The sequence below is a fragment of the Maylandia zebra genome, linkage group LG7, assembly GCF_041146795.1.
Source record: "Maylandia zebra isolate NMK-2024a linkage group LG7, Mzebra_GT3a, whole genome shotgun sequence".
Lineage (NCBI taxonomy): Eukaryota > Metazoa > Chordata > Actinopteri > Cichliformes > Cichlidae > Maylandia > Maylandia zebra.
The window spans coordinates 53,125,741-53,153,286 of NC_135173.1; the positions used below are offsets into that span (position 1 = coordinate 53,125,741).

The 27,546-nt window shown below is 38.8% G+C and overlaps 1 protein-coding gene across 2 annotated transcripts in view; it reads left to right on the forward strand.

Moving 5' to 3' along the window:
- Positions 1 to 27,546, forward strand: part of fibcd1b (fibrinogen C domain containing 1b) — a 134,995-nt gene that overhangs the window by 32,654 nt on the left and 74,795 nt on the right. For both annotated transcript variants that reach the window (XM_004549824.3, XM_004549825.3), the window contains 2 exons: positions 4,732 to 5,211; positions 18,027 to 18,186. In XM_004549824.3, coding sequence (XP_004549881.1) covers positions 4,732 to 5,211; positions 18,027 to 18,186 — 640 coding nt within the window. The remainder of the gene's footprint in view (positions 1 to 4,731; positions 5,212 to 18,026; positions 18,187 to 27,546) is intronic.

Consider the following 27,546-nt stretch of genomic DNA (forward strand, 5'->3'; position numbering starts at 1 on the left):
TAGGATTATTGTACAACAGCAATTTCATGGCAACGTAACATAGGCACGTTCTTTTATAGAAACCAGTTGGCAACTAGTTAGGTCGAGTTGGGAGTCTCTCCACATTTATATATTATATGCCAATTATAATTGGCATATAATATAATTATATTATATTAGCCTTAATTTTTCAAGACTAAATTATTATTACAGATTCGATCATTGTCTAGTTACGGTTCAACATGCATGAAACACATCTACTCCTCTGTGTTCTGAATATGTTTTAATGTATAGAGGTCTGCCTGTCAGCATAACTATGACTATCATATATCTTTTCCATTCTACGTTAATAATCAGTGTGCTAGCAATGAATATTTAGTGTAGTGCCAGTGATAGCTTTCACTGATGTCTTGGCCCGCTAGCGATAGTACTCAGGCAAACCGTTCTAATGTTACGTTGCTGTCATTCTGCAGAGCAAGGCCATTATACACATTATGTACGACACAGACACCCCTCTGCACACACATCCATAGACACAGCCAAGCCCAGTGAGTTAAAATCACTGAGCCGCACCTCATACAAACTGGAAAAAAGAGAAACACAGTTTTGATATGTAATGAAAGATTTTAAGGTAAATTCTAAGTATAGTCATAAGGCCTACATGTTGAATTAGAGCAAGCAAACGAAAAAAAAAATGCTATGTGCAGTATTATTCCCCTGGAGCTCATTTCTACGATGATGTATATGGGTGAAAAAATAAAGCAATGCGCCAGTTTTTTTTATGTTCTTTTTCCCAAAAAAGCATTATGGTCAAATTATGTAGGTCTCCATGCAACTATGTGTCCATGTGCAAATATGCAGTGAACATTAAGTGGCATAAATGTGTGTAGTGTGTCTAGTGTCTAGTTGTACAGTATGCAGTATGTTGCAAAATATTACATATTAGGACATAATAAAAAATTATCTGGTCATCACCAGCTCTTAAATTAGATAACAACAGAAGACACATTATACGGTCTCATTACTTATTTAACTAAAAAAAAAGTACATTTGAAAAATTAGTACACCAGAAGATTCAGAACTTTTAGCAACAGTAACTAGATGGCTTTAGTCTGTCACATCATTGTGGAGGAATTTGAGCCCATTCATTACAATGTTGTCTGATTTTATTGAGGTTTGTTGGGATTCATTTATGCACAGCTCTCTTAGGGCCCTGCTATCCAGTCATTAAGTGATGACGTGACGAATCCTACTTCCGGGCCTAAAGTAGTCTGCGTTTAATATGGCTTTTGTGTTGTTAACATGTTTAATGCTTTGTATTTTCTTCTATTTAATCTCAAAAAGCTCCTAAAACAGTCAGTGATCACTGTTGACCTCCCTCGGCTTTTATTACCACTAATCATTTATTTAAGCTCAGTTTTTAAAACCTTAGGATGTAACTACAGCCCAGTCCATGCAGCAGTATATGAATGACTAACCTCCTATTGTGGATGGATTATCTCAGTTGTTCTCCTGGCTGAAGTTTGGTCCTTTTACAGCATCCTGCCATGCGATTACATTTGTTCCTGACCACCGAGAACACTCACGGTAACTTTTATCAAGTGGAAAAAAAGTTAGCTTGTTTATATTACGCTAACATAGCTGAGTCGCTAGCGGTCACATAGCACATCATTATATACCAGCTAGCCAAACTTCAGTAACCCTACAAACGTCACTGCTGTTTAGTTTTCTGTCTTCATTTATGTTGGAAGTGATAACAGAGCTGTACGCTTTAATTTGTTTCCAAAACCCCGCAGTCTTGACATGCTATATTGCATTTAGATAGAAGCTAGCGAGCTAACTTCCTGCTAACTTCTAACTCCGTTAAATGTCATAAATTCTGTTTTCATTGATGCCTGGATGTTAAACTCAATTGTTACACCTGGTAGAACAGAAGTCTGATCATTTTATTAAAGATGAAAGACTTTAGACAGTTTTTCAACTCTCAGTAATGCCATAGTGATCGTTTGATATATGGACCTGCAGCAGAGTTTAGGCCCAGACACGGCTAGTGACGTCAGACTTAACGACCGGATAGGAGTTCTGTCAAGTTTAGGTCTGGACTTTGACATCTTGGTTCTGTTCTTTTTCAGCCATTTCGCTGTAGATTTGCTGGTGTCTTGGAAATATTATTATTATTGTCCTGTTTGCCAACCCACTTTTGCCCAAGTTTATTTGTCACACAGAAGCTCCCACATTTGACTCTAGAATATGTGTGAGTTCAAGGTCAACAAGTAGCTCCGCAGAGCGGATCAGCCACTAACCAGAAGGTCAGTGGTTCGATCCCAGGCTGCTCCAGTCTGCATGTCAACCCCATGTTGCTCTCCAATGCATCCATCGGAGTGTGAATGTGTATGAATGTTAGGCACTTAAGCTTAGAATTGCTTGTGTGAATGGGTGTGATTGGGTGAATGAATTAGCTGCATAAAGCGCTTTGAGTGCTCGGATAGAGTAGAAAAGCGCTATATAAGAACCAGTCCATTTACCATTTAACTAAGGGACTGCAAAGTGCTCAGGTCCTGTGGCTAAAAAAAACTAGTCCGAATCAACATGCCTCCACCACCATGCTTGACAGCTGGCTTGATGTGTTTATGCTGACATGCTGTGTTTGGTTTTTGCCAAACATATTGGTGTGCATTAAAGCCAAAAATTTCCACTTTCATCTTGTGTGTCCAAAGGAAACAGCTTTGCAAATGTAACCTTTTTTTTCTATGAGCATTATAATTTATTGAGCTAACTGAGGCTTAAAAAGTCTGAGATGTAGCGCTTTGGTTTTTTGTGGTCCTTTGGAAATAGGCTCATTACCTTCCCAAACAAATGGGGAGGATATAAGACCGTAATGAAGTAGCAACTGTTTCTTAAAGATCATTGCTAATGTCTTTCTTCCTTGGCTTTGTGTTAAAACACCTGAATGCCTCAGACCCACAAAACTGCTGCTTTTACTCAAGTGCTCACACTTTTTGATGATTAGTTAATCAAGTGTATTTGATTAGCAGCACCTGATTGCTTCTTACCCTCTTAAAGCAGTAAAGGTTTTTGTTTTTTTTCAGTTCCTGCATTTTGGCTAATTTTTGGTTAAATAAATAATGTCATAGTGAAATATGTCACATGTTGTTCATCTGAGAGCATCTTTTTTCCCATTTCAAAATCTGCTATGGACTTTTTTATTTTGTCCCAATGTGTAAAACCTTACTATTGAAAGAGGGTGTACTTTCTTTTTACCATACCTGTACACCAGTTAACACCCTTAACCTACTAATGTTGAGATCCTCATCATTTTTACCTGTCAGGGCATGGTTGCCCATGCCCTGTAGGATGATGCCTTATAGCATGTTCTGAAGCATCCCATCCCTCTGATGCTAAATCAAATTGGGTATTAGAAAGTATGGAGGCCTGGTACCCTCTGACACTTTAGCTGTCAGTAGTTTTAACAACATTGTTTATCATTACATCTGTACAGCAACTCATTTTAAAAAAATTTACGCAAGAGAGTTTTTGCAGCGACAGTGATCAAACACATGTGAATGGTATCTCAAAAACAAAAGCCACATTAAGGTGCTTTAGTAAGCAATGATTCATGAAATTTCACTAAATGTAATCAACAGATTCTACTGGAGACAGGAATTAAAAAGAAAATAATAAAATAAGCCAAGTGCGGTTGAAGTAGTCATATTGGTTGTGTGTCTTGTGTGCTTCAGGTTTACAAAATTGGCATCCCATGTACACCTGCACATATCCAGGCAGTAACAACGTTTTATGTCTTCTATCCAAAGACTGTGGGTAAACAAAGTTGATAGGAGTACTTCCTGCACAACACAATTGATTTTCCTCACATTAAAAGAACTGTAAACCTCTCTCGTAAAGCAGGCCATTAGCTGTCTATTAGTGTGCTTCGCGGTGCTTTGTACAGCCAATTTACATATTAATGTGCTCACTCTCACTTTCACATGCTAACATAAACCAAAGCCCACATACAGTCATTGAGAACAAAAAAAAATACAGACTGTAGAAAATAAAAAACAAAAATCACTTAGACATCAACTGGTGATTCATTTGTTAGAAAGATATTGGGGAGCTAGGAACTATTAATCATTCATATAGGCGGGCCATAGTGCTTTCTCCTATCCATTGCTTAACCTAAGTGGGCCATCATAAAAAAACATTTTATAGCCCAATTATTGAAGACTATGTTACCGGTACAGTTCCTCCATTTTTTCTCTAAGTGGTTTCTGCTCATTTATTTGCATCCGACTGGCCGTCCACATCGTCTTTGCTTTACTCTTTCTCAGTAGCTCCAATTTCTTCATGTTTTCTTGTTTTCTTCTCCATGTTAGAACTGAAAAGAAGGAGCTCTCAGGTCCCTGAGTGGTTTCCAGACATGTATGAGGCTAGTATCCTCCCCCACACTGCATCACCACTCCAATGATAAGCAGGGTCTTTGGACAGAAATTGTCTCTTTGAGTTTTAATAAGGCCGACAGTTGATGGGATCTTTTTTTTTTTTTTTTGCTGCATAAATAATTCAAAACTACACTTTATCACGGAAATATGGTTACATTACTTAAAACTATGGCCCCGGTGATTGAAGAAAGTCATTTCTTTTTGAATAACTCAGCTTTTTTTTAAATGTCATTTTTGGTGTAATTGCATTTACTTTTCTAAAACATACCTTTTCTCTGCCTACCTTTCTCCCTCTCTTCTTTCTGACTTACAGAGGATGAGCTGCAGCTACCTGCTCTGCACTATCCTTCTCTTCGTGGCTGTATTGCTGGCTGTCACTGTAACTGGCACCATCCTTTTCATGAATCACTATCAGGCTCCACCCATGTCTGATGGCCTACCCCACATTTCTACCAACCAGGATGAAGCCAATGCCCTGGTCACTGTTGAGAGAGGCGATGGCTCTCGCATTAACATCTTCATTGACCCCAACTGTCCGGATTACAACAGTAACTTTATGCGACTGGAGGGTGTGCAGACCTCATTGCTCCACTCACTGACCGACCACGACTCCGACTTGAAGTCTGTGAAAGGACAGGATCGGGCTCTGCTTGTCAGTCTGGCTGAGGAGGTGGCCAAGCTGTCAGCCCACGCAGGCCAACTGAAAATGGACTATGAATCTCTACGCAGGGGGCAGAGCAGCCTCGGGCAAGACCTTAACACACTGCAAACGGAACAGGGACGCCTCATACAGGTGAGACGCATAAGCAGAGAAACATTCCTTATACCTCAGTGTGATGTAAAGATCAATACCTCTTTCATCACAGCTTTTAGTTGAAGTATAAATATATGAAACCATCCAGAGTAGTAAGCATCTTCAATTTTTTTGTACTTATTTTGGCACATAGAAGATTAGAAAGGGTTTTATTTCTTAAGAAGAAAGGGAAATTCATGCAGTTTGTGGGAAAACTATCAGTTTTGATTTGATTGTTTGTTTAGTTGTTGTTGTTGTTTTCTTAATCAATGAACCAATTTGTGAACTGTATTTAAAGCAATGCTCCTAAACCCTTGGGCAACACCCAAGTCCTGACTTTAAGTACTGTACTGAGGTGTTCAAGGACTGGATTGTGACACATCTATCAATATGTATCGATTGTGACACCACCTTCAGGAGCGTGAGACAGCATTGGACTTTCTGGTGTTATTTAGTTACTTCCTTTTCCCGACTAGAGAATCCAAACACCATCACTGACTAATCAAATGCCAAGTAGACTGTGTCAATTTCTTTTTAGACTGTTAAAGCCAAATAACAGCTAATTTGAAGTGCAAATAGGGCTCATGTTCCACTGGGTACAACTCGCTCACTGTAGTGTTTGAAGACGAGGTCACGGGGGGAAGAAAATGCCCATCATGTTTCAAGAAACAGCAAACACATTTGCACATTAATGCAGTAAAACAACATAATGTTTCCCAGTGTGTAAGTCAGACTGAGCATTGGATGTAAACATAATTAGACACCTTTTAGTTTCGACTGTCCACATTGATTTATTGATGATACATTTCCCAAATGTGCGTGGAGAATCTTCACACTACATGGTCTTTTAATTTTGGCCCATCAGGCTCAGTCTCTCTACTCTGCAGTAAATAGATTTCATAGCTGCCAGCCATATAGCTCAAACTACTGAATTCATTCTGCTTCTGCCAGTCCCCCTTTCTTTTTCTTTTTTTTCTTTCTTTTCTTTTTCTTTTCTTTTTTTGTTAAGCCAGACCTTTAAAGCTCACAGATCAACATTGTATAAAAATCACCCAGAAACTCCCTAGATGAGTCTGCTCTGGACCTGTTGGCTAAGAAAACATGGGTGCTGATTGAGCACACAAAGAGAACGTAAAACGGTCCATTGCCTTTGCTCCTGTTAATTTCTGGTGTGGGTGGCATCGTGCAGTGGGTACTGAGGCTAAGTGGAGGTGGTACTAGCAGCTTAGACAGTCCAAGTGATTGATTTCCTCTTTGGAAGCAAGGCATGTGGTGCGCACATCCGCTGTTTCTGCCTGACACTGTGGTGTGACTATGTGATCTATGGGCCACCTGTGGCCAAGACGTCTGATTTATACGATGACACAGAGCTGACTGTGCCAGTGTTAGTAATGGCTCTGTGTGCACTGCAAGCCCCCTGAAGAACAGTTTCACCCAGCTACATAGGGAGAGGCCCTTCCACATCACCTGATGTACAGGGAAATGTGATTGCAGCGGGTTTAGGACCAATCTTTTTCGATCATTGAAAAACTGACATTCATTTTTCACAGTAAGTGCTTGCAGCCTCAAATAGAAAGGTACGCCAAAGCCCCCGTATTTGCATCCAAATAAATCACTGTGATGGGAAAGGCTCGTGAAATATAGGGATATAGCAATGAGGCAATACATCCAGCTCATGGTCAGGTTTCAGCACCAGCAGAACACAGGCGGTACTTCTCGTTAGTTCAATTTTCTTTCCTTAATTTGAAAAACGTAGCTAAATTTGACAGCGTTTACTGTGCTGTAGTGTTACTCTAATCTAAAAACTTTAATTGGGAATTTAAGATTTAGAATTGTGAGCAATGACGTTTTGACCACCTGATAATGAATGCACATATCCATAACACTTTGTTCATTAGCCCATGTTCACATTTTAGATAACTGATTATTTAGATGTGCGTGCATAACAGGCTGCTAGCATAACACATCTGGAGCAAGAGCAGATGAACTACAAGCTAGGCAGTCGAAAACTCTGCAGTTCTGCCTCTGAACACTTTTGCTGAATGTTTTGACAGATTTCTCATGTTCCCACCTTTACAAGCAAAAGATCTGTTGCATTTGTGACAACACTGTCGGCATCGACTCTAGCAAAGTGCAACCGCACTTTTGAGCATTTCATTCTCTCCTCCATCTGCACAAAGACCAGGATCTGTGTGGTATGTGCGAGACAGAGCTCCCCTCGCCCCTCACATGCAGGCTCTGAGAGAGATAAAGAGACAACTGTCCTCAGGATAGGGAACAGGGGAAATGCCTTGGATTAATGGCTTAATCAGTAACAGAGGAGGTCAGATAAAATGTGAAAGATAACTTTTATGTACCAATAGTAAATCTATTTTCTTAATTTTTTCCAGTATTGAAAATAATACAGATAACATTGGAGCTTACTGATACTTAAATCGTTTTGCCCTGGAGCCTGTTTAATATCAGATTTCAGTACCCATTCCCATTTAGCATCATATTTTTGCTGCTGATCAAATACAGTTGTTAGGATAGAGTGCCACTGTTTCTGTTGTTTTTAGGCACAAATAATCATGGTACCCTGTTAAATTAACACTCTCTATTAATGTTACAGACAGGCAGGAATGATAATGTTAGCTGCCAAGGCTCCAATGTTAACATTATTGTTTTATTACTGAGCTGTAGCCTTTGGCAGCTACCTTAATGATAAAAGACAGCTAATGTTACTGTCAGGCAGTTGCGAATGGTGAAATGAGTAAAATTAACGTGTCCGTCAGCCAGGTTAACGTTAATGATAACTATTTAATACTTCAGTGTTGTTGAAATGGGAGCTTTACTGACCTCTCAGAATTCCTCATGAAGAGTAACTCAGTGTTATGAGCCTCAGCTACTTCAGCTGCCAGTGAGGGGAGGGGCTGTGCGCCTCACTGCCCACGGTGGTGCTATGTGAAGTTGTCCGTTAGCTGGAGGAAGAGAAGACTATCATAAATTAGTATCTAAACTGGTCGTCCATTAGTATCTGAGAGGTGATTTTTCTTTGACAACCCAGTTGCTTACTTGTTCAGAGTACGGCAGTGAGTATTCATTTGGAAAATATTTAAGGGCCATGAACAGAACCCTGGTGGACTCCAGTTTGCTTCATTGCTGAAATTCACATATGCAGTGAGGTGATGCCTATAACTTCTAGCTACAGCTTCATTCAGACACATGTGATTTATTACTTTCATTGGTGTGGCCTCACCAGCCTCAATGCTATGATGTTATAACAAGCCAGAATGAATACTGTCAGAAAGGTTACATTTCTATTTAGGTCTTTATTACACATACACATAAAGGTGTCACACCAAATTACTTATCTGTAGGTTTAAGCTTTACGTACTAAAAAATATAACTATAGTGCTTAATATTCTTGCACCCTTTTCTCAAGCGCCAACTCACTGATTTTGCCTTCTGTCATTTATATAACATAGTTGTACGCTGTAACTGAAGATTACACTTCTGGTTACCGCAGGGACCAAAAGTCAAGCTAACTTTTTAGTTCTTATTGTAAATTACCCAAGTCCCAAAGCACTCCAGTGCAACACCCTCACACTACTGCAGTGTAGATCTTTATTTCCTGTGAAGTGTTCTTACCGTTAGGGGTTGTCTCCATTAATCTTTTTTTTGTATTAAGTTAGAACCTGTCAGCAGCGGTATGAATTACATTAAACATTTTTAATGTATTTTATTTTTAGATCTGACCAGCAGTGGCAGCCCTGTGCATAAGCTATGATGTACAAAGTAACCGTAAAAACTGAAGGCTATGGCCCATTAACAGAACTCCAGCGCCCACAAAATGAGCCTAAATATAATGTTTGGCACAATATATGACTGCAAAAACTCAATGAGGAAAAAGCAACAAGGAAGAGTATGACTTGCTGATATCCTTGAACCACAGGTCACAGTTTAAACTGAATTATGTGCCTGTGGAATTTTAATGTTGTTGACAAGCAAAACTCAGCAATAGAAAACCGTATTGCTCAAGATGTTCATTAAAGTTGATGCAAGTACTGTAAATAGCTGAGGAGTTTAATATTTTCTGCCAGAAATAAGATTTAAAGAGCTTGAAAAGCTAAAGCCTCAGTCACAATCAGTAAAACTAAGACTAGTAATTGGTTGTTTATTGATTGTGGAAGGCTGCCAGCTGTCGTTGGATCAAATCAGCTACAAAGAAGGCGCCACACTAAAATCCTCCTTGTGATTCGGTCTCTCACAAATTGCATAGATGACACTTAACTTCTCATGAATATGCGTTAACTAACAACTGAGCTGTAGTGAAATTTGAAAAAAAAAAACCACAACTTAAACTGGAAATACAAACTGTTTTCTTTTATAATAAACATTTTTCTTTTCCTCCTGAAGCCAACATGTTTCATAAAGGAGCAACTTTTACTTTGAAGGCAAAATGGCCTTCATTTCCTGCATAACACTCTTTATAGTTTCACAACTGCTTAGCAAGTAGGTGTGCATATGCATCTTTGTGTCCAGTTTCACTGAGCTACAGCACTACAGCAAGCAACTGGTTCCCACCACTTGTTAACCGGTTGGGGAATGCACATTTTCCTAGGAAAAGTTGGTTTCCAGGGGGTCGCTGACTGGTCTCTAAGCCTGTGTGACTGGGGTTATATTAATTTAATAGATTACAGTTACCAACCAGTTTCTTGGTCTGTGTGACTATGCTCTATTAACAGTAGGTATTGATGACTTCATAAAAAAATCAATTGCAATTAACAGTTTAAAAGGAATAAGGAAAATGTATGTTTTAAGAAATAATTGAAACAATACAAATGCTAAGATAACCTTTATTAGTCCCACACGTGGGAAATTTGTTAATATACCATATTAAGCTTTTAAAAATATCCAAAATACAGTCAGTAACAATAGGTCATTTGCCTCTAACATGAATGGGATCATTTAATTCAGTGGATTAAAATTAGAACTGATGACTGTTTTTGTTAAATCTAATATTTTGTAACAAAACACAAGACATCATGAATTTCTAGGACTGTGGAAAACAACTCTGAGACAGAAATGAAATGCAGTACTTATTTATGCATGTGTGGGCCTATTTCGCAAGTGAGACTTAGGACAAGTATAGCAGAGAAATGTTGAAGAGCCATTGCACGTCTTTATTTCATTAACAGTGATTTAATGGCATAGCTGGGCTCTTTGCACTCCACCCCAACAGCAAGCTACATATAGAAAAAATCAAAATCCTTATCAGATATTACTCATATTTGATATGAAAACATCCTGTTTATGTATGAAGGCTCTCTCAATCATCAGGGTAATCTTTTATTCATCGTTTCTTTGCTTCAGAGGCCTCATATATCTAGAATCGCTGACTGTTTAATTAAATGGATACAGGATAGGAAGAGGTCGGCCTAACATTTATGAAACACTTTAATACAGCGAATTAAGTCAAGCCCTTGTTGATGGTCAATTTAAGCACTGCTGAATTGCTTTCACATAAGATGTTGGCATATCTGTGAAAAGTATATGTAACTTTTTCCCCCTTAAAAGATAAAATGATTATTTTAAAACTGCATTTTTGTGTTTACATGGGTTATCTTTGTCTAATATTGAAAGTTGTTTAATGATCTGAAATATGTAAGTGTGACAAAGATGCAAAAAAAAACAGGAAAGGGGACAAGTACTTTCTCACACCGTAAACTCACAGGCCTGTTAACTAAAGATATGTAGTAAGTACACATGTACAATATGATACGCAAGATTACATTAATTTACTTACGCATAAACTTTTAATTGAACATTTGCACACATCATATGCTAACACACTTATTTCCCATACTATAGTATAGTAAATGGTAGATTGTGAATGACAGACAATTCACAGACAAGGTATCAACATAAATTACAGCTGACAATGATTATGCGCCTTAGATGTGTTACAGTAAGTTACAGGTGTTTCCTTTTTCATTGGAAATACTTTGTGGAACCATTTGTATACTACCCCGGTTGTCTGCAAATGAACTGTCACTGATTACGCCGCTTGAGCGCAAAACAAAATCTTAATGTTTTCCTTTTGCATTTTAGACCTGTTTGAAATTATATCTGAGGTTCGGAATAGACAGATATGGCTGAGAGTTTAAATTATTTCTAATTTGCAAAAGGAGAAGAGGGTGACTTTGTGAAGTGAAGATGTCATATTATGCAGATGGTGACTAAATGACATTTTGTAATTGCCCTTTCTAGCCTTGCTGTGCCTCTCTGTTCTGTGACTCGGCACCCCAGGGATGAGAACGGACTCTTTATTGTGTTTTGCCACAAAGTTTCAGCAGGTCAGCATTTAAGTTTGCAGTTTTAAGAAACAAAGCATCAGATGAGAGTGGATTTTATCGATGGTGAGAAGCAAAGAAGCTGATTTTGAGTGCGAGTGCACTGCACATTATCGTCTGAATTGTGTTAAGCTCTAAATAGGAACACTTACTAACAATTTGACTTTAACCTTGACTCCTGAAACAAGGCTCCATGTGTTGAGTGCTGTGGTGTAACTGATTTTGTAAGACTGTGCAAAGGCTGCCTAATGAGAGGTAATTACTTCATGATCCTAATTGATGTGTCAGTCAAGGCTTAGCATTAAGACCACAGACAATCCTCTGTTTTTGGTAGGTACAAACAAACACAATTAACTTTTAAAGACAACACCAGTAATAATGTTAAATGTGCACAAAAACAACATTTACAGGGTAACTCAAATCTTTGATAATTTCCCTACCTTTCTCATTTTTAAAAATGAATTTTTCTGACCACACAATGGGTTTGTCGTCAAACAATCAAGATGTGCTTGAAGTGCAGACTTACAGCTTTAATTCAACGGGTTTAACAAAAGTATTCCATTAAACTTTTACATGTTACTGACATTTTTATATGTAATCCCTCATTTTTAAAGGCTCTAAAGTAACTAGCCCTCCTTCACAAAAGTAAAGAATTGCTTTGCATGAACCAACTAACATCACCAAATGCTGTTTCCTCTGTTGAGAAGAACTGCAGCCACTTTCCATTGCTGTGTGTTTGTAGGTCTCTTTGAACTGAACTGAAAAGCTCGAGCCATTGGTTTAAGATCAGGTGACTGGCTTGCTTACTGAAGAATATCTCATTTCTTTGCCTTGAGAAACTCTTGGGGTTGCTTTTGCAATATGCTTTGGGTCATTAACCATTTGTATTGTGAAGCACTGCCTGATCAGTTTTGCAGCATTTGACTGAGCATTGCCCAGTACACCTTTGACTTTATCCTGCTATTTCTAGAAGCAGTTTCATCATAAATATATTCTAGTCACAGGTTCAATTGGCAACCATACATTTGCATGCTATAAGATTGCCTTCACACCATGTTTGACAGATGATATGGTATGCTTCACATCATTAGATCTCTTTCCATCCCTATAGGTTCTGCTTCCCATCATTCTGATACAAGTTTTATTCATCCAAAGACTACACACACTCTTTTAAACATATTCTGGCCATGTCCAAGCCGACCTTTTTGACTTGACTCAATATCATAAAAGGGTTATTCTTAACCAAAGAAACAATTCTGTGACCCTGAAATAACAATCTCTCAAGCCTTATTAAGAATTTGGCTATTTAGCTGTCTCTCTGAATTTTTCACCCTAATAATGGCCTAACTTCCCTCCCTGTGGTCTCTTTGGACCTCGTATTGATAGTACCTGTCACCAGTCACCAAATCAAGTTCAAATCTTTAAATTAATTCTAGCTCTTAATATATAAAGTCTTTGTCTGTCCACACACTCCTTCTAGACAATCAATAGCTGACCAACCAAACTTGCCACACAGGTTCATCTTAGACCTCTGAAGGTTTTGTCTACATCAGGTATTATGACACCATCATGCAACTGCTTAGCAGCCGGCTAAAATCACGAATTTTTCAACACTTTATAAAATATAAAAAGGGTCACATCATATCAATTTTACAGCCAACAGTGCAAACAGGCCCAGCAGTACTGTAGCATGGGCATGTACTAGTCTGTTTAATTTGGCATAGGATCATGAGGGACAGACCTTACTTTGCTATGAATCTCCTTGTCAGTAAATTCACCAATTGCTTTTCAGCCCCTTTAAAATTGAGGTCTGGTATACTTGTTAAAGCCCTTAAATTAAAGCTGAAAGTCTGCACGTCGATTACATCTTGACATTTGATTTCAAATCCACTCTAGTGGTGAACAGAGGCAAAATTACAAGCTGCATCATTGTCGAAGTAAGTACGGACCTGTCCCTGCACTTGCAGTTGTACACATCAAACTGTCTTTCTTGTATCTAGTCTAGGTGTAGAGTAAGTGATACCTGTATGGAAGGCATGCGTCTTCTTCTTTTTTTTTTGCTTTTAAATTAAACACAGCATGCTTATACAGATTCAACTTAGGACAATTACTACATTTAGCATTTGTGAACTTATAAGCATGGAAAAAGGAAGAAAAAAGAGGAGGAAAAAATATAGCAATATTAACTAAATAAAGAGTAAAATAAAATAAAATAAAATAAGAAAATTCACGCGGGGTGTGAGGCATGAACTATGAGCAGTTCATTTTTAAGAATTCTAGAAATGGCTGCCAAATCATACAAAAACTCGCCAGTTTCCCCTTTCTATCACTTATCTGTTCCACCCTGGCCACAGACACCGTCTCATTAAGCCACCTTTTAAAACACGGGGCCGAAGAAGACCGCCACTGTAAAAGCATACGTTTCTTTGCCACCAGCATGCCCATTGTAATTATCTGTTTTTGTGAAAAGGAAAAAGATTCGATTGATGCAAATGATCCAAGTATAGCCAGTGTACCATCAAGTGGTACTTTTTTCCTAAATTGGTTTGAAAACCACGTAAGAATTTGGCTCCAAAAAGCTTTCAAGACAGGTCAATGCCAAAATAGATGTGCAAGGGAACCTTCACCGATATTACTTGTATCACATAAGTGGGACACAGAATTATAGATCCGGTTAAGTTTAAGTTTAGAAAAATGTGATCTGTGAATGACTTTAAACTGGATTAATTTATATCTGGCGTTTATTGAGCCTTTCTGAATATTGGTAAAAAAGTTTGACCATTGGTCCTCAGACAGAGGAACGCCGAGGTCTTCAGCCCATGTACTCCTAATTCAATCAGAGTCAACTGGGATTGTAAAGCACTTGACAAACTGAGATATCAGATGTTTAAAATCTGCTTTCCGAATTATATCAAAGTAAGTATGACTTAGTGGCTTCAGCGGAAAGTCTAAAAAGTTTCATTGAACAAAAGGCATGCGTCCTCTTTGCACTGACATGGAGGCATGCATGTAAATGTGTCTTTTTGTTTGCAACTTTGTGTTGTGTTTGTGCGTGAGTTAAACCCCCAGTGTCACCGTGATATTATTTCATTTTAGGTTGCTGTGCCTCAGAGGTGTGTTGCATGGTTATTGAGGGCAGGGAATGGCCACTGGGGTTTCTAGCTAATGCAGTTTTAGGACCCAAATATAGCTGCACAGACATACGTTTGATAGAAGATTCTGAATCCCCTATACATGTCTTTGAACACTGCAGGTCTCGGTGTGTGTTTGTGGGTGTGCATGTGTGCATTTGGGTACAGGTAAGATGAAAGAGAGGGAATGAGATGAGGATTGTGTCCGTGTACAAATAACAGCCAGACTATTTCTCCTGTCTGCACAATATAGTGTGCAGTGTTCTCAAATGGAGCTTAAGTCCTGGCTGTGCATACACTTTGGCCAACTAGGGCAATGTGTGAAAACAACCTTTCTGCAATGAAAAGCACATTAAGGGCTGCAGGTATGTGGCCGTGGCAGATCAGAGAGGTTACACTGATCTTTGCAAGTCCTAGCATACATATTCATCAGCATCCTTCCCACAGGGCTCTTTGTGTTTCACAGCATAGTTGATTGCTGGGAAGCATTACCAACACATATTCTGAGTCCAACCTGGAAAAGAGCCAACATGAACGTGGTAAAATACATCGAGTCTTGCATTTAACATACGAATCCCAATTATAGAAATTGGACTGCTAGAAATATTCAACCATAACATCTAGATCATCCTTGAGAAGACAAAGGAGGAATTTCAAAGTCTGCATATGTAACATTGATTTTACATTGGAAAAGTTCAGAGAATATAACATTTTAGTTTGGGTTTATGAAGCGGGTAATTATAAATGCATCTTTCAAAGCTACACTGTTAAAAAAACATCCTAAAACAACGGTAATATTCCGGCAGCTGGGGCGCCAAAATACGACCGTAAAATAACAGAAAATAACTGTTCCATAAAAATACGGTTATTTTCAATAATGAAAATAGTTTGTTGCGCTAATTTGACATGGGATTCTGCCTTTTCCAAGTGCTTTTAGACATTAAATTAGGAACATTTTTACGCGATCAAACAATGAAATTACCTATAAACAAGGTCACTGAATGTGGAAATATGAATCATAATACGTAAATGTACAGAAATATACAGTTAGCAGTTGGTTTAAATAATAATTGATTGCATGCCCTGGGACAGACTGACAGAGGCGAGGTTGCCATATCGCTCCATCGGCCCCTTTGGCTATCACTAGTAGGCGGTAGGTGAAGAGTCTTGACCACGGACACAACGACGGCGAGTGTCCGAGCCGGGGCGCGAACCGCCAATCTTCTGATCACATGGCGAACTGCCAACTCTTGAGCCATGAACGGCCTAACTAGCAACGATAATAATACTTATGTGATGTAACACAAGCTTATAGGGATCATGTTATATACTTTTCCATAGCATTACATTTGAATTCAACAGTTCAATCTTTCAAATAACGGACAGATATTTGTGAAATCATGATACATTTGTGAATGTATTTTAACAATCTAAATATGCATATGTACAGACAGATACATTTAATAATCATGACAATTATGTTGTATTACATTACAGTGATTTAACGTTAATTTACATTCAAAATGTGAAGTTAAAGTCTATTTACGTAACTTTAATGATATTCTAGAAGAACAGAGCATTACTGTAAAATGCACAGTAAAATGCCTTCATATTAGAGTTTTTTCCTACGGTCGCAGCGTTACCCACAACCTTGTTGTTAGTTCACATTCATTGGCCAATGCTTAGCGTCATGTTATTTATATTAATTGCAATTCCTACCTCTACATTTCTTTTTTCAAAATATATAATTAGCACAGCGTGTCCGTGCAATGTTTTACATTGTGGCATGCAGAGAAATCTTAACAAAGTAGCTCACAGAGAGAGATTGAGCTTGTTATTTAACCCCAAGCTGGTAGGGGGAGCTCCTTATTAAAACACTTGCCGGTGCTACAATGTGCCTCAAGGTTCAACAACAGCACAACAGAAGTCACTCATGGTACAGCACTCTCTCTACAAAACAACAACTGTCAGTGACTCTGCACCACGGCGTAAACACAACATTCAAGATAACAGTTAAAAGTAACGTAACCATAAACAGTAGAACAAGAACATCTAAACAGCAGCACATGTCCCAAGGCATGATGGGAGACATTTCTGGATGTATTTTTACGATCTAAATATGCATATGTACAACAAAATATATTTAACAAACAAGTAAATTGTGTTTTATTACATTTACAGTGATGTTATGTTATTTTACATTTGACGTGTCAGATCACAGTCTACTTATGTAAATGTAATGATATTCTAGAAAAACAGTACACAACTGTAAAATACACAGTAAAATCATTTGACATTACTATTTTTTGGAACAGTGTAGACTCTTCAGTCCACTTTGGTAGTGATGAAATTCATAAATCTTCCTTATGTAGCTGTATCTATAGTTGTACTGACAAATATGAGGAGATTAAAGGGAATGGCATTATTTCATTTGAGGATAAATTATGTTACTGCACTTGGACTCTGCACCTGGTTAGCTCCTGCCTTCCAGATAATGTGTAGTACGTGTATTGTTTTCACATGGTATTTGAATCCAGTGCAGAAACCACTGACAGTGCACACTTTTCTGAAGAGGGGTTTGTTATGCTGCCAGAGTGTAAATACATTTCTGTCAGGAAACAGTCTAAGTAGCATTGCTATTCCATATGCATTAATTCATATTTGGAGGTATGGCTCTGTTCTGGGACTCCCCAGCTGTTCTATTTGCATTTGTAGAAAGATTAAGTATGGGAGAGCACACACCTCCTCCCCTTCCATTTATGGACATGGAAAGCAGGAGGCAAAGATAGATTAAAGACACTGAGCATGAAGGTGGAAGTGGGATTGCAAAGGGGCTTGCCTGTATGCAGGTTGATGAGGCTTAAATAGCATTAATCATTTTATATTTACCATATCAGCTAATGTTGGCTGGCACTGACATCAGCTGATCTGCGGGGATTGCTGGCTGAGCTCAACTCTGCAGCTTGCCAGAACTAATGTTATGCTCAATTGATTGTTTATAACCGAATAAATTCCAGCCCTTAAGAGGGTCCAAAACAGATTTCTTTTATGAAAACTTCAAGAACCACATTTTACTTTAAGACTCACATTCAGTTTTACTATGCATATCTAAACAGTAATGTGTATGACATGTTCAAAAAGGTAGAAGAAGCCTGGCTGTCTAGGAGGTAGTAAAAAACCCTCGGAAAGCTTTGGGAAATGGTCTGAAGCAATGTGCAGAGTAGACAGTTTAAAAATGTTCAAAGTAAATAGAGACGACTGGCTTGTGTGCATTTGCATTGTAATTACGAGTGTAACGCAACATATATTTAAGTGTTTTTCTCTGTCATTCCCTGTTTGTGTGTTGCAGCTGCTGTCAGACAGCCAGATCAACATGGTGAAGGTAGTGAACTCGGTTAGTGATGCTCTTAATGCCATGCAGAAGGAGAATGTGGGTCTGAAGGCACGTGTCAAGGCTGACTTACAAAGGGCACCAGTCAGAGGTGCCCGCTTCAAGGGCTGCTCCAACGGTAAGAGAAATGAAGCATGGTTGGACTTTATGTATCTGTCCTGTGGGCTTGGATTCTTATACACTCAACAAAAATATAAACGCAACACCTTTGTTACTGCTCCCATTCCCCATGGGATGGACGTAGAGACCTAAAATTCATTCCAGATACACAATATAACCATCCCTCCTAAACAGTGGTCACAAACCAGTCCAAATGTGTGGTAGTGGGCACATCTGCCATATTGAAATAATCCATCCCACCTCACAGGTGTGCCACATCAGGATGCTGATCTGACATCATGAGTAGTGCACAGGTGTACCTCAGACTGCCCACAACAAAAGGCCACCCTGGAATGTGCAGTTTTTTGCGCTATTGGGGGTCTGGGGACCCAGAACCGGTCAGTATCTGGTGTGACCACCATTTGCCTCATGCAGTGCAACACATCGTCGCATGGAGTCTATCAGATTGTCAATTGTGGCCTGTGGAATGTTGGTCCACTCCACTTCAATGGCTGTGCGAGGTTGTTGGATATTCGTGGGAACTGGTACACGCTGTCGTATACGCCGGTCAAGCACATCCCGAACATGCTCAATGGGTGACATGTCCGGTGAGTATGCTGGCCATGCAAGAACTGGGACATTCTCAGCTGCCATCTGCCCTGAACAATGTGAACCATGATTCATCCGTGAAGCGCACACCTCTCCAACGTGCCAGACGCCATCGAATGTAAGCATTTGCCCACACAAGTCTGTTACGGCGACGAGCTGGAGTCAGGTCAAGACCCCGATGAGGACGACGGGCATGCAGTTGAGCGTCCCTGAGACGGTTTCTGACAGTTTGTGCAGAAATTGTTTGGTTGTGCAAACCAATTGTTCCAGCAGCTGTCTGGGTGGCTGGTCTCAGACGATCTTGGAGGTGAACCTGCTGGATATGGAGGTCCTGGGCTGGTGTGGTTACACGAGGTCTGCGGTTGTGAGGCCGGTTGGATGTGCTGCCATATTCTCTGAAACGCCTGTGGAGAAGGCTTATGGTTGAGAAATGAACATTCAATGCACGGGCGACAGATCTGGTTGACATTCCTGCTGTCAGCATGCCAATTGCACGCTCCCTCATTGCTTGTGGCATCTGTGGCATTTTGCTGTGAGACAAAACTGCACATTCCAGGGTGGCCTTTTGTTGTGGGCAGTCTGAGGTACACCTGTGCACTACTCATGATGTCAGATCAGCATCCTGATGTGGCACACCTGTGAGGTGGGATGGATTATCTCAATATGGCAGATGTGCCCACTACCACACATTTGGACTGATTTGTGACCACTGTTTGGGAGGGATGGTTATATTGTGTATCTGGAATGAATTTTAGGTCTCTACGTCCATCCCATGGGGAATGGGAGCAGTAACAAAGGTGTTGCGTTTATATTTTTGTTGAGTGTATGTAAGGTTTTCTTTTTCTTATATTCTGTTTTTACCTTTGTCTCTGTATATGTAATGTATACATCGACACATTTGACCTTTTCAAACTCTATTCTGCTCCCCGTCACGATCAGTCCTTCTCTTCTTCCATCTCCACCATTCATCAAAATTTTATTCCACAGACGTGCGTCTACCATCGGTCTTCCCACATATTTATTCAATCCAGCATCTCCTCGTGATATCAATATGTTTCTCTGAGCTACATCTCATCCACCTCATCCACATTATCCACTGGCCTTGGTAGAGATGTGGATTTTTTTTTCTCGCTCTCAGCATGAGAGATGACTTGCATGGCCACCGGGCTGTGTTGCTGAAAGGCAGAGAAGGGCCTGAGGCATCATCCCATTGGAAGGCTTTCAACCAGGCATAGTACACCCAGTGGCATCCCCCTGTTGGATTTGCGCTGTCTTAGGTAGCCAAGGTCACAGATTGAAAGCTGCCCGTGTATAGCGGGTACGATGCCAGAATAAAAGAGCAACCATTTGTGTCTTAGAGGTACAATTTGAGAAGGTGCAGGTGTTTACATAAATCTGTAGACATAAAGAAGTAGGCATCGTCTAGGAATTGCATAACAAAGGGATATTTTGAAGTTCAAGTTTTGCTTATGCTCTAGAATGCTTTATAAAAAAGTCATGACTAATATTTAGTATATTTATTATATACTTTAATATTAATATATTGCAGGCTTGTAACATCATCAACCTAACTGTTGCAGCTGAGTAAGTTCTCCTTGATGCTGATGATGGGTTTCTAAATTAAATCCAAGTACCATATTTATTTATTTTTACAAATATAACATATATACTGTTATATTTTAGGTAAGTGGGTCAACGATGTTCAGAATTTTTATATTTAATGTATCGCATTTTACAAATGTATCTATAATACATTTAATATAAATACTAATACTTAACAGTTATAATCAATTTGATCTGGAATCCATTTAAGCGTCACTGTTAATTGGAAAGCAGGTCTTTAGGTTGAATAACACTATTGGAAACATTATATATTCTTTAAAATTTAATCTGTGACAAAATTCATAGTCAAAACTCAGAAACTCACAGTCAACTCAAGGCTCTGTCCATGGCGCCGAAGGTTTTAACCAGTGTGCCAGTATATTGTTTCATGATGATGGCAAGAGTTGTCATCCAACAATATGTAATACACTTCAGTTTGGCTTTAATCTACTGTCTCCTGGCTATATATTAATGGCAACAACATCCGAGACAAAAACATTAAATTCCCCTATTCAGTCAGGAGATCATTAGTCAATTTATGAGCCGCATTGTCATAGTCCTGTGTCTCCCACCGAGCCGGCATCTCCACCCCTGGGAGGGGCCTCAGTGTTCTGCTGATTGCTCGCACCTGTGGGTAATGAAGCCGGGGACTCATAAGGCCAGCACACTCAACCTCTCTTCGCCAGATTCTCAGCTAACCCTACCACGCACCAAGTTGCCAGACACAAATCTCCGCCAAAGAGCTCCAATCCGGACGCTGGACCTCCTGACAGTCCCACGGGCTGTTCACCCGACTCACCTGCCTGCCTCCCTGCCTCAACGCCAGTAATTTCGGACCACTCACCTGGCCCACTCACCCCTTCATGCCACTACAGACCACCCACGGCAAGTACGCAGTACTAAGGAAGATTCAGAACGAATAGCTTGCCCGTATCTCTCCCGAACCATACCTGAACGTCTGTACTCTATTTACAGTGACTCTGACCCTTGCCCTGGACCCAGTTTGACTCTCCCTCCAGCCCAATCCCCGGAACAGCTGTTTCCACAGACCAACAACCAGATTGCTTTCTTAGCCCAGGCTGCTTAAAACCCTTTTGGTTTAATTGTGGCATTTAGCACTTGTTAAAGTCACATCCCAGTTTTCCTGATTGTGAACACTTACTGAGAAAACAAAAGTTGTCACTGAAACTACTTACGAGCATTTGAGTCCTTTCCCTTTTGAGGCGGCCTCGGCCGTGACACGCATAGATTTCCCCCCACTCAGTTTGAAGGAAAAATACTTTCAAACTCTAAAGAGTCAAAGAGAGAGAGTCAAAATAAGACCCACAAGGTGCTATTTATTCGATAACTTCCATCATATTAAATTGTACATGTATTTGCGTTACTGTGATTATGCCTGTTCAAATTAAGGAGTCATCATGTACAAGGTATATGTTTTTCCTAATTCCGTTTCTGGTTTACATCCAGTACGGGGTTGTAGTGATGATTACATCAGCCCTGTTGTGCCTGCTGGAGTAGCTCGCAGGCTGCTGCCTCTCTCCAGTTTTCTTACGGTGGAGCCTAAAAACAGGTGTTGAGTTCAGTCAAATATTTGTCACGCGTTATCGCTCATTATTAATAGTTTTCCACATGAGTAATTTCACCACTTTGCATAAAATTTACCAATGCAAGATTTTTTTTTTTTTTTTTTTTGCTAAAAGAAAAGTTTAAAGCCAATTTAAAATGTGCATACATTTTTATGTTGGAAAAAAACATTTTGTGTTTTGGGACTCACATGCTTTTTGGAAGAAAGAAGAATACAGTCTGCAGATATGCTTCATGCCTGAATGTACTATTCTTTGTCCCACTGATATAAGGGAATACAGGAGAATTATTTAATTTATTTATTACTCCTGTTTACTTCATCTATCATTTAGGATGAGCGTTCCAGAAAAATTCTGGTGTGTGTATTTCCAACAAATCCATTCTTACAATCTTTCCCATAACATAATATATGTTAGATCCTGTTAAAAAAAGCAGAAAAATGACCAACTCTTGTCTTAAAATTGGAATAATAGCGTACCATAACGCATAACTGTCATTGCCTGTAAGGGTGTAGGCAATGACAGTTTGACATCAAAGCATCTTAAAGCACAAATCGTCTGTTATAGTCTACCTCTTTTTAATAGCGCCAAGGTATAGAGTATAAATGCAGAGTAAAAATAATTAAAATACATGCTTAGAAATCCCATAGCACTGGTTTAGTTCACAGGTTGAGCAGGCAGCCATATGCTGGGAAGCTAAACTGTAGAATCTCGGGTTTAACTTTTTTCTTTTTAACTAAAGAAAAAAGGCAGATACCTTACACAGCCATTACTTCAGTGTCTCAATGACATTAAGACTTGGATGTCTGTTAACTTTTTTAAATTCAGTGATAAAAAGACAGAGGTGATGGTTTTTGGTAGCCCCACTGAGACCCCCAATGTGTATGTAGATTCCCTGGCCCAGTATGTTAAGCCAACTGTCACAAACCTGGGGGTCAAAGTGGACTGTGATCTGAAGTTTGATGGTAAAATCTAGCTTCTTTCACCTCAGGCAGCTGGGAAAAATAAAGCCACGGCAGCACTTTGAGACAGTGATCCACGCCTTTGTTAGCACTCGGCTGGATTACTGTAATGCATTTTATATTGGGGTCAGCGCTTCATATATTAGTCATCTACAGAGGGTGCAAAATGCCGCAGCTCGTCTTTTAACTGGCACTCGAAAGTTTGAGCACATTTCCCCTGTTTTAGCTTCATTTCACTGGCTGCCCATTTCTTTTAGGATTCATTTTAAAATTCTTTTATTTACTTTTAAAGCCCTCCATGGCCTAGCCCCATCGTATCTCTCTGAGCTGCTACAGCCTTATACACCCACCCGCTCTCTCAGGTCAGCTGATCAGCTGCTCCTGAATGTACCCAGGACTGGGCGTAAACTTAGAGGAGATCGTGCTTTTGCTGTAGCAGCTCCAAAACTGTGGAACGAGCTTCCTTTAGAGATTAGACAGGTCAGTCCTTTATCTGTTTTTAAGTCACTCTTGAAAACCCACCTTTGACACCACGTGAGATGTTGGTTTTTATTTTTATTTCAGTTGTTTTTAGGTGATTCGATGCTGTTTTATCTTGTTTTTGTTTTAATATAGGGCTGTTTTAATTTTATGTTTTATGTGTTTTATTTATTTATTTGCTGTTTTCTGTTATTCTATTGTTTTAAATTATTTTCTGTACAGCACTTTGTTCCTGTGCTGGGTATTTTAAAGTGCTTTATAAATAAAATTGGATTGGATTGGATTGGATTGGATTGGATTAATGCTGACATGGAGCCTTGTGTTGCGTTTCTTTCCCCCACCCACTCACCCATCATCTCTCTCTACCTGCTAATAATGGCAAAATCAAAAATAATTAAAAATAAAACCGCCTGCCCTATATTAAGAATTTTACAGGAGTGGAAAGACCTAAAAGAACATCTGTCTGTTATTTGCTTTTTAATTTATTGCGATGTGAAATTTTTGTGTATTTTTCAAGTTAAAAACACACACTCACACATAGTGCTTCACAGAAACCTGTTTTAATGGTGCTTAACTTGTAGCTATACAAATGTCAAGAGTAGAAAAGGCATTCATGCTAACTGATCGACCAGCTTCAGGGTTCAGCACCCTGGACAGAGCTTCACATACTGAACCGACTAGGTTCTTTGAAAGGATGTTTAAGCTTGAGGCTCCATTTTTCCGTGCTTTTTATGTCACTTTAAACAGGCATTAGTCTTTTTTTTTTCCTTTTAAATCTGTGCCTATTTGGTGACAAGGAAGAAAATGAAAGAAAAGAAAAACCTCTTTGTATGTGACCTCTTTCAGATGGTGGCACATCTTGGTATTTGATGCAGTATAGTATTTTATTCACACCGAGGAAGTTTTTCAGCCTACGCTGTCATCTAAATATGTAATATGGTGAACCGTAGTCTCAAATTAATGTACATACTGATACTGCAGTTGATGAGCGCGGCATCTTTCACCAACTTAATACCAGTAGTCATCGCACTGCAGCAGAAATGATCTACAGTTGCTAATTTCAGACTTGCTGTGCATAATTTGAAAGCATGACATATTAGGAACTTTATTAATTAAGACTGGTGTTAAGCATTTTTCTAAATGTCACTCTACAGAGGCAGACTCCATGCTCTGCAGACTAATCATCTAGAGCAGTTTGCAAGACGACTTCTGATATTTTTACAAACAGGACAAATTTTCAAAAGAAAAAAAAAAGTGCAGGATTTTAATAGTGGGAAGTTGAAATTTAGTGAAACTTTAGTTCCTAGTTCTTTTCTGTTAACAAACAATAAAACCGCATCTTTAAAAGTTACTAACTTATTAAATTTTGGTTGGTAGAAGATGGTCCAGGTGGTTATTGTAGAGTGGTAACTGATGTGTGCAAGTCTTTGTAGAGACAAAACATTGTGTAGTGTATTTACCAAGATTATTTGCTTCACTCCTGCTTCTGCTTCACTCAGTGTTTAGTTTTGTTTTCACTTGCTGTTTACTTTCACCTCCACTTACTGTTTGGTTTAGCATCATAATCTCCAGAGGGGTGTGCTGTGAAGAAAGTTCGACATTACCAAGGATATCTTTTCTTTATCCTGGCTTCACTAACCCTAATATATTTTATCAGGCTAAGCAGTTACACACAGGCAGTTATCAAGCCCTTGTTTGTCAGTCCAAAAATGGAGCTCATTCAAATGAAAGAGGTAGTCTTGGCAGCATATAACAGTCCCAAACTACAATACTACAATATGACAATAAAACAAAGCAGTGTATTAACAGTGCTGTGTGAACGTTCATGTGCATTTAGCACTTTAGTCCTTAAGAATGGAAAAAGCACTGCTATATTAATAAAGTCTTACATGTTAGTAGCAAGGAAAGCCAGCCAAATTGCAGGCTGTGTAAGTTAATAGACTTATCAGTACTGCAGCTCCATTATTAAGACACAGGGGAATCTGACAGATTACAATTACGTATTCCATTAAATTAATGTTTAGATGTATGTAAGACAGTTGTAACATTATTCTTTCAGCTACAGCCCCAGTGGTGTTTAAAGGTCTGAGAGCAAGTGAAAAAAAATTAATAAAATAAAACATAATTTAAACATAAGCTTAGACTGCCTTCCAGTTTGGCATAAGTTGAAATAGGTATTGAAATGGGATCATATGATAAGGCTCAAAGAACAACAAAAATGTTTGAAAATTACTAACAGCAACCAGAGAAAAAGCAGGGTAAAGTTGGTGGTCAGAATCTGTATTTCTTACTGATTTCCCAAGACTGAGCTCTTATATGCAGTTTAGGTCTGCAACATAAATGTTGCCTGATACAAATCCTGCTTCATAGCACAGGTCTCTGCTGAAGTTTCACAAGATCACAATGTTTACATTTGGAAAAATTGAGAATACACATAAATTATGACGTTAAAACCATTTAACTTTGGCATTTATTACAATTTTATTGTTAGGAATACAATAATTATTCATTAAAGTTGCATTAACTGTAAATTTACCATCTAATAATAATGGTTATCATAAAAGTAATGCTAGCCACGCTACGTGCGTATTGCTAAGTCATACACAAAAGAAGGAGCCAGAAATTCAGGTCTGAAATGTTTGGAATTAGTTTTTTTGTATAGAAGCTGCAGAACAAATTAGATTACTTATTGTCAATTAATTATTAATTTTTAAACTGGTGTCATTAAAAATTTGTTGTTGTTTTTTTTCCAAATTTGGGATAAATGCAGTATAGCTTTTCTGATCTTATCCCATAACTTCATTAAAAATTTTTACAAGAGGTACCAGCACAACAAAAAAAACTCATTTCCAACTGAATCCATCCTTTTATGCAAGCTCACTGCAACATGTTAAAAAGCAAAGAGAAATGCAGAGGATACAGGATCTTTTTGAGCAAGGAGGTAATTTAAAAAAAAAAAAAGACATGATTGCTCTTCGCTTTTTAACATGTTGCAGATATGTTCATGGTAGGCTCCTGTTTCTCTCTTATTATTTGATCTATTTCTTGAAGAGGAAGAGGGACGCACATGTGACCGGTCATTACTGAAGCTCACCCTGACTCCATCTGCTTATTCCACATTCCTCCTAGTAATAATGTATTCAGCCTCTCTTCCAAGCTGCATCCAGCTCCACCTGCTTTGCTCCTGCACCTGTGCTCCCAGTAATTTCAAAAGTAGAGTTTGGCACAATGCTGTGAACCAGTAGGCTTCAAAATAGCTAAATGGTATGTTTACATGTGCTTATAGACTATAAATATGCTCTACATTAAGCTTGTGAAATCCTGAAATGCAGTTTGATGCTGGGTTTTACTGCTTTTAACCCCTAGAGTTACTGTCAAGATAAAGTACATCAAAGCTGCCGGTGGTAAATCAGTGTTTCTTCTTTTTTGGATTGTTTTGGGGTTTGTTTGGTTTTTTTTTTCCTGTGTGTGGAGCAAAAACATCTAAACTAGGATAGACAGCAAAACAGCACCACAGAGCATCAAAAAATGATTTTTTTTCCACCTAACCACCCATACTCGTTAACTACATTGATTATTTTTATTATTACTAGCATTAGTAACTCTTGTGGTGGTTAAGTCCAACTCCAAAAATTTGGATTTACATACTAAATGTTAAAACCAGATACTATAAAAGTTGTGTGTGCACATATTTTATGTTAGATTTAATAGATTTACATGCAGTCTTTAGGCAAAAAGTGATCTTTGACTGGCTGTGTGCCCATATGTAAGTTCTCATGTTGAAAAGCAACAGAAAAGCATATGTAGTACATGTACTAGACAGACCTGTTGAACCACATTTTAACGCAAATATTCATATAACCAATCACATAACAGCAACTCAGTGCATTTAGGCATGTAGATATGGTGAAGACAAACTGCTGAAATTCAAACTGAGTACATCTTTTTGTACATCTTTTCCATATGGGTGTGAATGTTTTAATAATTCATGTCAGTACTGTTTGCTCTATATTCCCAAAAGAACATATTAGATTTTCAAAGATATATGAATGCAAAACTGACAGCACTGAAGTCCGTCCCTGCATGCAGCAGGGTTTCTGATCAAACCGCTCTATTAGTCCTGCTCTGCAGCTCTCAGCGAGC